This window comes from Apiospora phragmitis (genome assembly GCF_038363925.1).
Source record: "Apiospora phragmitis strain CBS 135458 chromosome Unknown utg000010l:1.0-9815664.0:1.0-9183399.0, whole genome shotgun sequence".
In the NCBI taxonomy this organism is placed as follows: domain Eukaryota; kingdom Fungi; phylum Ascomycota; class Sordariomycetes; order Amphisphaeriales; family Apiosporaceae; genus Apiospora; species Apiospora phragmitis.
The window spans coordinates 4475587-4487611 of record NW_027117409.1 but is presented as its reverse complement, the minus strand read 5'-3'; the positions used below and the strand labels follow the sequence as shown (position 1 = coordinate 4487611).

Below are 12025 nucleotides of genomic sequence, written 5' to 3'. Positions count from 1 at the left end.
AGAGAAATTTAATAAAAGGACAGATTATGCCTGCCACGATACGTCCACGATGCAAATGATTTTATTGGAACAGGATAGGCGTTGCTACTATACATTAGGCCAGATCTATTTTGATGCCCCGGAGTCGAAACCTTGGAAAATTGCTAGACTACGTTCGCAGTTAGTTGTAGACGGCCGATTTCGCGATACTATAAGAAATAGAACATGGTCATATCACAAATACTTTCTGGTACCCCAGGTTACATCGAGAGAACTTCAGATGTCTTGATTGATTCGTTATGTATGTCTCAAAAACCAGGGCTGGACTATGCTGCATGCCAGGCCCCTTGTATACAGAGAGAGAAAGAGAGAAAAAACAAATGCCTCTCCTTGATTGCGACAAACCAGATTTGGTTGGTGTCGATCAAATACCCCTTTCGTGTGATTCCGCGAAACGCCCTGAACGCCTCATACAGTCCATCCATAACGGGACTGTTTTGTTTGTTTGTTTCCCCCTCATATCCTCAAATATAATGCTGCCAAATATCGATGTCCAGAGTACGTATGTAGACAGACGCCCATTTGGTTTTCATGATGCCTAGAACTGTTTCCCCCTCCCTCCAAAGATCCCTGATGCAACGCCGAGGTCGATTGGAAAACGCAGGTCCAATCTGATGCCATGTCGTGTCTGACCGTATGCGCTTGTGCTAACGCACAAGATGTTGAGTGTGTGAAGATGGTGTGTGTACTATATTACAAGAGCGTAGAGGGCAAAAGGGTGATCAGACAGGTGAACCTCACAGTTCCCTGTAGTCGCTGGGCCGGTTCCTCCGCTGCCTGTTTTGATGACGGCCAGGGTTGACGGGCTTCCGGAAGTAGGCATCTTCATCGTTGCTGGGCTGGGTGAAGTTGGGCCTGTTCGGGTGTTGATTTTGGAAACCGTTCATGTTGTTGTTGTTTCCCATCCCCATGTTTCCGCCAAAATTACCGAAACCACCGTTCATATTGGGAAACCCGCCCTGATTGAAGCCATTCATGCCCATCATGGGGTTCATCATATTCATCCCCATATTAGGCATCATAGGCATGCCCATGGGCATGCCCATGGACATGTTCGGGAAGCTGTTCATGCCGTTCATGCCCATCATGGGGTTCATCATCATGTTCGGCATCATACCACCCATCATATTCTGCTGCATTTCCCGGGCTTGCTGGGCTTTTTGCATAGCCTTCGGCGCCTTGGGGATCTTGGGGTTTTCAAGAAGCTCCTCCGCCGGCCGCTTCTTTGGTGCAACACGCTCGGGTTCCGCCTGGGATACGCCGTTCGCAGACGGATTGGGAGTAGTGGAAGGGTTTGATGCATCAGCTGGTGGTGACTTGGCTTGAGATGTACTGGGTGTAGGCGATTTTGTCTTGTCTGTGTTATCAGCCCCCGCCGAGGCAGTCTCAGCCTTCTTAGTGGCGGCATCAGCAGATGCCGGTCCGTCATTCGGAACTGGCGATGCTTGCTTGGGAGATTGCGCAGCGGTGGGACTCTTGGAGCGTTCCTTGGTCTTAGCTATTTCCTTCTCCTTTAGGTACTCCTGAATCTTCTTAGAAGCTTCCTCATCTGTCTTCAGGTCATCAATGAGGACACCCTCTGCCTGGCAAGCAGGACAGACGAAGTCACTCTCAATGAGAGCATTAGTGATGCAGTCATTGCAATATGTCTTCTCGCAACACGGGGTTTTCATTGGGTCTATGAAAAGCTTCTTGTCGACAGCGCAAAGCAGTCCCTTTTCCTCTAACTCCTTGTCCTCCTCCGATGCGGCTTTCTGAGCCGCAGCTGATGTCTTGGTCTTAGCCTGGAACTGTTCCCATGAAGCCTTGTCAGGCTCTGCAATTACATAGTCGCCCTCGGCATTGACCATGAGACCTGCGAGTGGCTTCACACCATCCTCGCCTTCGTTCTGTTGGAGCGCAGACTTGTCAACCGTCTTCAGGAACGACCGAGGGATACCGGTGGTTCGCTTGACCCGTGGCTTGTTGTCAAACTCTGGGTCGTCATTTGTTGGGCACACCTGTATCCAATGGCCCTTACGTCCACATCGAAAACAGACGTAGCCATTGGGAGGGTCATGATCGGGGACGTTGGCGGGCTTCTTGGCGCCGGGTTTGTAGACAGGCGCTTGATGAGCCATCTCTTCCTGCTGGGCCTGCCACTGGTCTGACTGAACCTGGAATATAGCTGCCAGCTTCTCTTCCTCCGTCAATGCCGTGCTCATTTGCGCAAGTCCAGCAGTCGACGGCTTGACAGTCTTGGTGTGCTGCTCCCGGCGCGACGAGTTTCTGGCGTTGACAGGCATCTTGCCTGTGACGTATCTTGCAGCACGACCAGCACCTTGTTTCGTGGCTGGCTGTCGGCGGGCGACGACTGTCGTTGATCGTGGAATGATGGTCGTGTCATCGCTGTATTCTTCACTATAATCTTCGGCGTAGATGAAGAGGTCGAAATCGGTACCGTCGCCAAGGCCGCTCTGCTTAATGATATCACGCTTGAGTTCCCAGACGGAGATACCAGTCCCGTCGAACTCGACGCGGGATGGCTCCTTCTGGGACTTGAACTTGTAGAACACGGACGAACTCATTGTGATGGGTTGTATCGGTGTACGAGAATATGTGTAGGTTGGTTGTAGAGGGTGCCTGCGTGTCGTCGTAGTCGCCAAACCTCACAGTATGTTCTGCGTCGATGTGGGCTTAATTCTATAGGCAGGTTCTATTTCAGGTGGTTTGTTGGACAATGTCGCAGGATAGAGGCGGCAAAGAGTAGTAACGCGTGAGCAAGTCGCAACTGGTTACACTGGCAGAAGTGTATTTGCTAGACCGTGAAGCGTGATGGATCGTGCTGATTCTGTTTCCTGGCTTCTTTAGTGAGATATGATTTTTCCCTTCGACTCTAGATTTCCCACGTCGATTGATTGTTCTTTGCTTTTCAGGGACCAACTGTCAAGATGGACAGGAATCAATTTTCTTGATTGTAATTGAGAGAACAGTAGGAACTGCGAAAGACCCAGTCCCTAGAGATAAGGAAGAATGGAAAAACGCGAAGCGTGATGTACAAAGCCAAAGGCAGACTTGACCACCGAATTCAACTCTGGTGAAGTGGCAGTGAAGATCTTCCTCCCGAACCCATGCAACACACTCTAAAGTACCGACTGCCTCGACTATCAGTTAGCCCACGACCTGCTACCCTTCCTACCCTACACTGGAGAGATGTAGATGATTGCGAGGTCACCCAGCGATCATTGCCGATGAGACTGCAACAGCCTGGTTGACAAAGACTAGAGGTCGTGCGCGAACGGGCGAGGGCGGCAATAATCGGTTGACGGATTTCTGTTGCAAATGAAGAAGATTATCTAGTTCAAAAGCGAGTATCGAAGATCAAACCACGATGGCGTTTGGGAGGATGTTTGGTGAGAGAAAGATGCGCAAGCGAGAGGGGAAAAGAGGCGAGCCTGGGGCTTGCTTATGACTTGAATGAAGACTGTGAGAGGAGAAGTGGTCAAAGGGTGGACGGAGAACGGGGAAGAGGTGCTGCTGATGGTGGATCAAAGAAAGGAAAGAAAAAGGCTCTGGTAGGCTGGCGCCTTGAATGGAATTGATCATTGATTTGTCAAACCTAGGTACCTCGGTACTTTGAGCCTTCAATTTGAGCTGACCGGGTTTGGCGCTAATCTAGATCTGGTGATCAAAGCACGTGACTCTGGAGAAACCCCAGAGTCACTGTCAGGGCTCCTCCTTTGCTCCCCCATACACCCACCAGAGTAATCTAGGTAATCATTGGGTCCAAGATATCATGAGTTCTATGCTAAATAAAGAAACACACATAATATCTACTTACTATATTCCCTGTGGTGTAAAATGAATATGGCTTCGATATGTACTCGATGTGTTTGCCGGAGGTCTTGAGACAGAACAGAACAGCCTACGAACATGTCACACACACAGTGGATGGATGCAGTTGTGCCTGACAACGCAGGTGTCTTGGATGGATAGTGTTATTCATGATACGAATAATTACGTTTCGCCTGCCTGCTCTAATATGTAATGCCTGAACCAACAAGAATGGGATGTTAAGACGACATTTTCGAAGTCGTACCCCCAACACTTGACATAAGATTACCACCGATTGCTCTCGAAACAGATCTAGGGTCATACCAATAAGCCTGACAGGACCTGGTATCCAACTGTCAAGCCTACAGCCCAGAAAAGTGTCCCATCCAATGCCGTGTACAGCCCAGGCGCAGCGTTCGCCTTGCCGCCACAGCACTCCCTATTATAAGTTACGTTGTTGAACTTGGCTGCGGCCGCAAACACGGATCCTGAAAAGCCCCCGACATTATAGTAGTCGACGTTGAGGAAGTTGGGTGCTCGTCCCCATTGATTCTTACAGTTTTGTGCAGCTTCTCCCACACTCCCGAATCCCGTCACGTTGTTGGTAACATTGAGTTCTGTCCGAGCGGGGACTAGAAGTTGGTTACCAAGGAGGGTGATCTCGATATTAAGGTTGTGGTTCATTAGAGAAAGTCGGTTCTTCGTATCTGGTTCCGACAGGTCAGGGGGCCGCTGAACGTTGCAGGGAAACTTCTGATCCACTGGGTCGAAGGGTGTCTCCCACATCTGGGAAAACTCGTCCAGCAACCACGGGTACGCGGTCTGGTTTGCCATGTAGTCCATGAACATGACAACGCGCTTTCCACTCAGTATCATCTCTCCCAGTGTCGGCCAGTCATTGAGCATCATAGGCACCAAGGGCGGGGTGTAGATGTATGGTAATATCCCACTGGCCTCAATGTGAGGCACATACAATGACGGTACCGAACTAGACACTGTGTTAGAACCAATGACTTGTTGAGAATATGGGGGGTAGGATACATACTAATTACCATTGCCAAGGAGGATAGTGATGACATCGTACGGATGAGCCGCCACCCAGGTCTTGACTTTGCCCAACCAGTCGGTGATGGGACCAGCATCTAGAATGTCACAGCTGGTATGACAGAAATGTGGCTGGGTGCCATTAGCTGGCCACTGAATCTGGGCTTGGAGGAAACGAACGCCGTCGTTCAATTGCGCCGTCACATCGTATTGCTGATTGGCAGCAAGGTTTTTAGGGGTGATGAAAGGAGAATTATGGCATGAGACTTCGGTGATGTTGCTGTACCTGCGGCTGCAAAACTCCGGATAGTTGTTGCAAGGCCGTGTGTTGGTAAAAGTAGGGAGGGCAGAAGAGGTGGCAGATGTTGAGAAGTTGCTGGGGACGGTGGAGGTTGCGTCGCCAGTGAGATAGGTCCTCGTATCAGCCTCCGTTGATTGTCTCGATTGAGTGACATTTCCGGCAATGGTCGTCGAGCCACTGATGGGCAGAGAACCTAAAGAAGTGCCCTGGGATTTTTGAGAGCCGAGGGAGAGATACGGGCCTGATGGTGTTGCAAGCTCGGTGACGACGGATCCGGAAATCGTTTGTGTTGTTCTCGGGTCGTCAACAGTGATTGCTGTCTGACCCGAGACACCTGCGACTGCTAGCAGTAGCAGGCCGCCCAAGCGACGCACCATAATGTCCAAAAATCAATGGGATTGGATTGATGGTAACGGCGACTCTCTCTGACTTCGCTAAATTGGATATAAGGAAAAAGAACGAGTGAAAGCCGGTTGACCTTCAAAGAGAAAGAAGGGAAGAGAGAAAAAAATGCAAAAGCTCAATGTTGGATCACGGAGCAAGTAGTAGAAGCGACAGTGTGACTGGTAGAATATCCCATGACGATAGTGATGAGGATGGCCAGTGTGGTCTGGTCTAGCCGATGGACCCTGGAGATCCGTGCTCTTGGGAAAGGAACCTGAAGGTACAAGCGAAGAGAAGACGGCAGATCGGCTGGAGTGCTGGAGTGTATCGGCGGCTTCCCCGTTGCTGGGTAGGGTCGGTAGGTCGTACGGTTCTCAGGCCCGCAAAAGGGTAGAAACTAGAAGTCTATCTCTCCGCTCGAATGCAGGGAGGCGCGTCCTCGTCCAAGTTGTACGTAGCAAGGTAAGCTGCGCCAATGCAAGTGCCGGCCCGCGATCTACGGTACAGTTGCAGGATGATGCTGCACTACTACTTACAGCAAGTAGCAAAGAACGCTTCAATTTGTTCTGGGCAGCGTTCGGGCGGCATTGAATCAAGGGGTCAAACAGGGATTTAGTGGCCAGTCCGCGGGTCCGGCAGGTTTGGCCCCTATTAAACATGACGTATCCGCTGCCGTACCAACTGTATAGCGCTAATTGGCTGTGCATATTTGAACAGCACTACCTGACTACCTCAGTCTACCTGACATGCTATCCTCCCTAGAACGGCACAGAACCTTGGTATTTGATGTGGAAAGATGTAGCTAATAAGGTTACTCATACCGCAGAGCGTCAAAGTACGCACCGGCTCGTTCCCACCGACGGGCTGGCAACTTGAGCAGGTGAATGACTAATGGACAAATGACAAGTGAAGTGAAACAAGACGTGTGTGCAACGAATTGATCAGTGAACCTGGCACGCCTGGCACTTGCTGGGTGGTTTGTATGGTCTTTTGACAGCGCAGATCGATTTGCGGTTGACTTCCATATTGTCAATACGATAGTTCGCGGGTACAGCCTCATTCAAGGGGCAGGGGGTCTGGGGGGTCTGCCGCGCGAGGGGCGCCAGGGGTGCGGCTTCTAACTTTGGATGCTGCACTTATTGCCGTCTACTACCCGGCACTTTCCTGCCGGTCACGCCAACGCAGCCTTTTATTAGAGAGCGTAGAAACGAGTTATTGTTCCTGGCGCCTACATCGTATGGGTAATAAGAAAGTAGGTTAAGCCGTACATAAACAAACAACTGATCCATTGGCCGCAGCGTGAACCGCCATACAACCTTTCAAGTCGGTTTAGACCGGATCGTCAGGCCACGCAATGCACGCCCATTTTTCCTCGTTCTCCTGCTCCGCCTCCCTCCTACCGCTGCTGCCACTACAACCTGATGAGTGGAGAGTACTGGAGTGGTGGCTGTTTCGTCCCAACTAACTTGGCTCAACCTTCTCACTATCGGTACTTCAGGCTACTTACCTGTTGGGTCTCGGCGGCTACTTACGTCACGAACCCTTGCTCGCTGTTTTGGCGCGCAGACCCTGGGGGTTAGAGGTTGGAGCTCGATCCTTGGCTGACAAGAAGCAGCCCGGTAGCCTGGATCATCTCAATTAAGCTACGCAGTCCATCAATTTGATAATTCCGATCTCTCCTTTTCTTCCTGTTCTGGTTTCCGCGAGAACCATATTCTCTTTCCAGTTCCCACGCGTCTTCGGTCAACCCAAATCACCATCTGAGGGCGACCTTTCGTTCAAACACTTCAGGCCATGGCGTTGCCCGGCTTCCGGAAGCGGCGCAGTACGAACACCTCCGTTGCTGACGGCTCTGCGAAGGACGGAGCGTCGGCTGAGAACGATGCCACCATCAAGAGATTGACAAAGACTCGTCGCAATGTCGCCCTCATATCGAGCTTCTGCTATCTGCTCGCTTTCGTCTTTCTCGTCCTTGTAAGAAAGCCTGTGGCTCCGTATCCACGTTGAGAATGGTTTCTGATTGGTGCTTCTAGGTTGAAATAGGAAATACAAAAGGCACCAAAGTACTGGGGGATATCTACTTCTTCAAGCTGAATCTGGCCAACATCATACCTCAATCGGCGCCCAGCTTAACCCTCATGAACTCGATTGCCCGCACATTAGGCCTGCACGATTTCTATCAAGTCGGGTTGTGGAATTTCTGCGAGGGCTACGAGGATGAGTAAGAACCCAGACTCTTTACAGTAACCGTCAGAGGGTGTTACATGGCTAACTCGAAAATAGGGGAATCACATTTTGCTCAACTCCTACAAATCTGTGGTGGTTCAACCCTGTCGAGATCCTTAAAAATGAGCTCTTCGCCGGGGCATCCATCCCTTTACCAAACCAGGTCAACGAAATCCTCAATCTACTGCACATTGCCTCGAACATCATGTTTGGCTTTTTCCTTGCTAGCACTATCCTGGACTTCTTGATGATCTTCATTGCACCGATTGTCCTTTACTCTAGGTGGTGGAGCATGCCCGTAGGCATTCTGTCCTTCATTGCTTTCATCTTAGCCACGGTGGCAGCAGCCATTGGAACCGCCATGTCTCTGATCTTCAAGTATGCCTTGACATCTCAGTCCGACCTGAATATCCAGGCCGAGGTCGGCATGAAGATGCTAGCCTTCATGTGGATTGCTGTCGGCTTCACGTTCGTGTCGTTCGTCATCCACTCGGGTCTTTGCTGTTGCTGCACCTCGCGCCGAGATGTGCGTACCGGTAGAAGGGGTGGGCAAAACATGCCGGCTGCTTCTATGGAGGAGAAACCGAAAATGGGGTCTAAGCTTCCCAGTTTTGGTAGGAACTCATCTAAATCCTAAGGCTCGGTTCATACGTGCACCGCCTCAATACGACTGCGACGTACCTCATGCAGGCGTCCCACAAAGATACTATAGACTCGGTTGTTATTAAGCATCACATCTCAACAAAAGGAGAAATATATACGGGCTCACTGGAAGGACATGGATAAAGCGTTGTACTTCGATGGCGTACTGGGAACATATGGACAAGGAAAATCCGGGATGAATTGATTATATCTTAATAGTATTTTCTTACCCAGTATATTATCGACAATCGTATAGACTTCCCCAAACGGTCCAGTCCGATATTCGCACCGCCTGTTCAGAGCCCCGGCAGTGTTTCCCCAAGCTTGGTTAAGATGTTTTAGGGGTTTACCGTTGGCACTTCGTCCTCCCATCCCTGCATCTCGTCTTAACCTCTATATAGCTCATACTGCCAATGCTTCCTATCGTCTCTTGCTCTTTGGTCAAACTAGAGGAAAGTTCTACATAAGTCTGTTTTGATGGTTAATAAGTGGCAGGGTTCGCTGCTTGATGGCAAAAATGACACCTCAAGTATAGTAATCGACTATTTTTCGGTACTATTAAAGTCAAGAGAGATGAACAATAACTCCCGTGATGTTATCCGAAGTGCAAACTGTTATCTTTATCTCTCGCCCTTTCGCCTTGCTATATGCCAGTAGCTGAGTCATACCGGGCGTAGCTCCGGCCAATATTCATAGCCGGAAACCCCGCACCCGGTGATGGAGGAGAAACGCTTCTTCTGCCAGATGAAACCGAGATAGAACCAACCGAGGAAAGACGACAAACACAACTCGATAGTATTATCCTTCTTCTTCTTTTGTACACTAGGCAATCTTCATCAACAACTGATATATATCCATCTAAACCTATTACTACTCTCTCTACCAAACCAGCAGCCCAAAGAACAAGGAACAATGGCAGTAGAACCAGCCTCCTCCTCCTCCTCCAAACCCCTGATCACGGGCATCGCCCACATCAACCTCAGCATCCCGCCAGGAACCCTAGCGCACGCCAAGAGCTTCTACGGCGAGACCCTGGGCCTGGTGCCGCGGGCCGTCCCCGCGGCCCAGACCGAGACGCTGGCGTGGTTCGACGTCGGGACGGCCACGGGCCAGCAGGTGCACGTGTCGACGGCCAAGCACGCCGAGGACACGACGTCGGCGACGTCGAGCCGGCACCCGTGCTTCGCGGTCGGCAGCCTCGAGGCGCTGCAGGCGCTCCAGACCCGCATCGGGGCGCACCTCCAGCGTGGCGGGCCCGACGCGCCCATGATGGCCGATCCCGTGGACGAGCTCGGGGAGCCAGGGCGCCGAGTACCCGACGAGGTTCTTCGCGCGGGACTTCGCGGGCAACCGGTTGGAGTTCTCTTTGTGATGTAAAGGGATTACCGGATGCGATAGGGGATGACTAGTTCCACAGCGCGTCCAGTCTGCCACGGAAATCTGAGAAGTCCACAGTCGAAAAATAGTTTCTTTTGGGTATATATAGCATTAATTTGATTTACTGTGTTGGAGGTACCTGGGACTAGTAGACAAATTCAAACTGGCTACGAGGTTCTGTCTGGATACCGTAAGCCTTCAACGCCGTGCCGCCCCAGATCATCTCCTTGTCCTCATCCTCCAGAGATGCCATGTAGCAGAGCCTATCCACGATCTGTCTCCACTTCTCCCAAGCTCCGTCCACACCTACGGTGCAGACCGGCCAGTCGCTACCGAACATGATGCGCGAGGGCCCAAAGGCTGCGAGGACCACGCTAAGCCAAGGCATGATGGCCTCGAAGATGTCTTCGACGGGGCGGTTCTTGAGCGAGTCGTCCATCTCGGAGAAGCCGCCAGAGAGCTTCATGTAGGTCGAGCTACACTTGCTGAGGGTGAACATGGCGGTCCGCCAGGCGATGAAGGACGTGTCCGTATGGATATTAATGACCGTAAGATCGGGCTTACACAAGTGATCTGAGGTGGGGTCGATCATCAGCAAGAAGAAATTACACATAAAACTCACAGGCTCCTACTTTGCACCGACGAAATAACTTACTTAGAATGAATACGACCTGCTCTTCTTCCGGTACGCCATCATGTGCCTTGTCGATCATCTCCACCGTCTCCTCGAGCTGTATACGGCCGCGGTGGTGCTGGTTGACGCCGACGTCGAACACATACCCCTTGCGGCCGAGGAGCTTGAGGCTCTCGATGAACCCCTCGCCCAGCGCTGTGCCGTCCGGCTTGTCCTGCAGGAGATAGCGAAATCCTCGGACATTGCCCCAGCTGTCGCCGGCCGCCTCCTCGGCCTTGGCTAGGTACTTCTCCATGGCGTCGGCCCCGCTCGGGATGGGCGCCCAGGGAATATAGGCCGAGCACAGGCTGGCGTCCTCGGCGGTGTGGCCCTCGCCCGGCTTGGGCTGCCCCAGGGCGATGCGCCGCAGCCACGAGACCTCCATCAGCGGGTATTCCCAGCCGCTGCCGTCCTTGACGCCGGCCGCGAGGTCGTGCTTGCGGTCCGTCTCCAGGAAGACGAAGCCCTTGACGGGCGAGGGAGAGGTGGCGGCCTTGTAGTCTTCCAGCGAGTGCTGCTTCGCCAGTGGGTTTTCAGGAGTGGCCCATGATAAAGTGGGAATCTCGCTCTCCGGGTACAGGTGGATGTGAGAGTCAATGATAGGGAAGCCTTCAGCCATGATGGGTACCCCGGTGGTTGGTACTGTGAACTTCTTGTGATCTCGTGTGGAAGATGAGTTGAAAGACACACAGCCGTTCAAGCCTGTATCATCGAATGTATAAGAAAGTGCCTCCCGCTTTCCACTTTGCTGTATGGTCCCAGACCCAGACCCAGACCCAGAGCGATGTAGGGTTGTTTCCTGTCATGTTTACCCCGCCATCGATACCCTGAAACTGAGCCCCACCTAAGCTCCATGTTTACTGAACCGAGCCTATGTAGAAGCCCATTTCCCCACGGAACATGCCACGAGATCATATTTCTGATCATACCATTCCTTCACCGATAGGCGCGGGCAGTAACTACCGTACCAGCAAACCAGCTGGTCTTCGTTGCTTCTTCTGGACCTTGCCTGGCGACACCAGCTCAAGAAACAAATGCTGCTTCTTTGAAAGTCGCTAGCACAGTTGCTGCTAATTCAATGCCGACTAGCTTCCTTCCACTGATTACTACTCGTATTCGCCAATTGTCATATCACATATATGAAGAGCAGGTTGCCTACTACTTACCTCCTAAGATCAGAAGGGACTACACAAAATATACACGTTTCACAGGTGCAGGCTAACAAGAAGGCTTCAGGTGAGGTATGAATAAATTCAATAGTCATCTATCCACTATCATGGGGCAGGCAAGTTGTTTAAGCTTGCCTGGATCCTCATTTGCATGGGTGGCTGGCTCAGGCTTTTCCACAGGCCAACCCGAGGCCACCGGTATTATAGATTCAGCAGCATCCATCTTTCCATGGCGTGCTGCTGTGCTGGAGAGAAAGGGCCGAGATTTGTTGGCTGTGAGACAAATCTCGCTGCTCTGGAGTCATTGTCGTAACAAAGTAGACAATCGCACGACTGCGCAGTACACGATGGATGGTG

General features: G+C 51.6%; 5 protein-coding genes across 5 annotated transcripts; 2 read left to right on the top strand and 3 right to left on the bottom strand.

The window, feature by feature from the left end:
* Nucleotides 1-776: 776 nt before the first annotated feature.
* On the bottom strand, nucleotides 777-2606 carry PG994_011135 (uncharacterized protein; the record flags this gene model as incomplete). Its single annotated transcript, XM_066862544.1, has 1 exon — nucleotides 777-2606. The coding sequence occupies one exon, from the start codon at nucleotides 2604-2606 to the stop codon at nucleotides 777-779; it is 1830 nt and encodes a 609-aa protein (XP_066711654.1).
* Nucleotides 2607-4170: 1564 nt separating this feature from the next.
* On the bottom strand, nucleotides 4171-5574 carry PG994_011134 (uncharacterized protein; the record flags this gene model as incomplete). Its single annotated transcript, XM_066862543.1, has 2 exons — nucleotides 4171-4840; nucleotides 4898-5574. 2 exons carry the CDS (start codon nucleotides 5572-5574, stop codon nucleotides 4171-4173), a joined length of 1347 nt encoding a protein of 448 aa, XP_066711653.1.
* Nucleotides 5575-7375: 1801 nt separating this feature from the next.
* On the top strand, nucleotides 7376-8444 carry PG994_011133 (uncharacterized protein; the record flags this gene model as incomplete). The annotated part of the gene is made up of 3 exons (XM_066862542.1): nucleotides 7376-7555; nucleotides 7615-7802; nucleotides 7865-8444. 3 exons carry the CDS (start codon nucleotides 7376-7378, stop codon nucleotides 8442-8444), a joined length of 948 nt encoding a protein of 315 aa, XP_066711652.1.
* A 917-nt stretch (nucleotides 8445-9361) lies between these two features.
* Nucleotides 9362-9826, top strand: PG994_011132 (glyoxalase family protein; the record flags this gene model as incomplete). Its single annotated transcript, XM_066862541.1, has 1 exon — nucleotides 9362-9826. One exon carries the CDS (start codon nucleotides 9362-9364, stop codon nucleotides 9824-9826), a length of 465 nt encoding a protein of 154 aa, XP_066711651.1.
* A 145-nt stretch (nucleotides 9827-9971) lies between these two features.
* PG994_011131 (amidohydrolase family protein) lies at nucleotides 9972-11118 on the bottom strand (the record flags this gene model as incomplete). Its single annotated transcript, XM_066862540.1, has 2 exons — nucleotides 9972-10399; nucleotides 10482-11118. 2 exons carry the CDS (start codon nucleotides 11116-11118, stop codon nucleotides 9972-9974), a joined length of 1065 nt encoding a protein of 354 aa, XP_066711650.1.
* Between the last annotated feature and the right edge of the window lie 907 nt (nucleotides 11119-12025).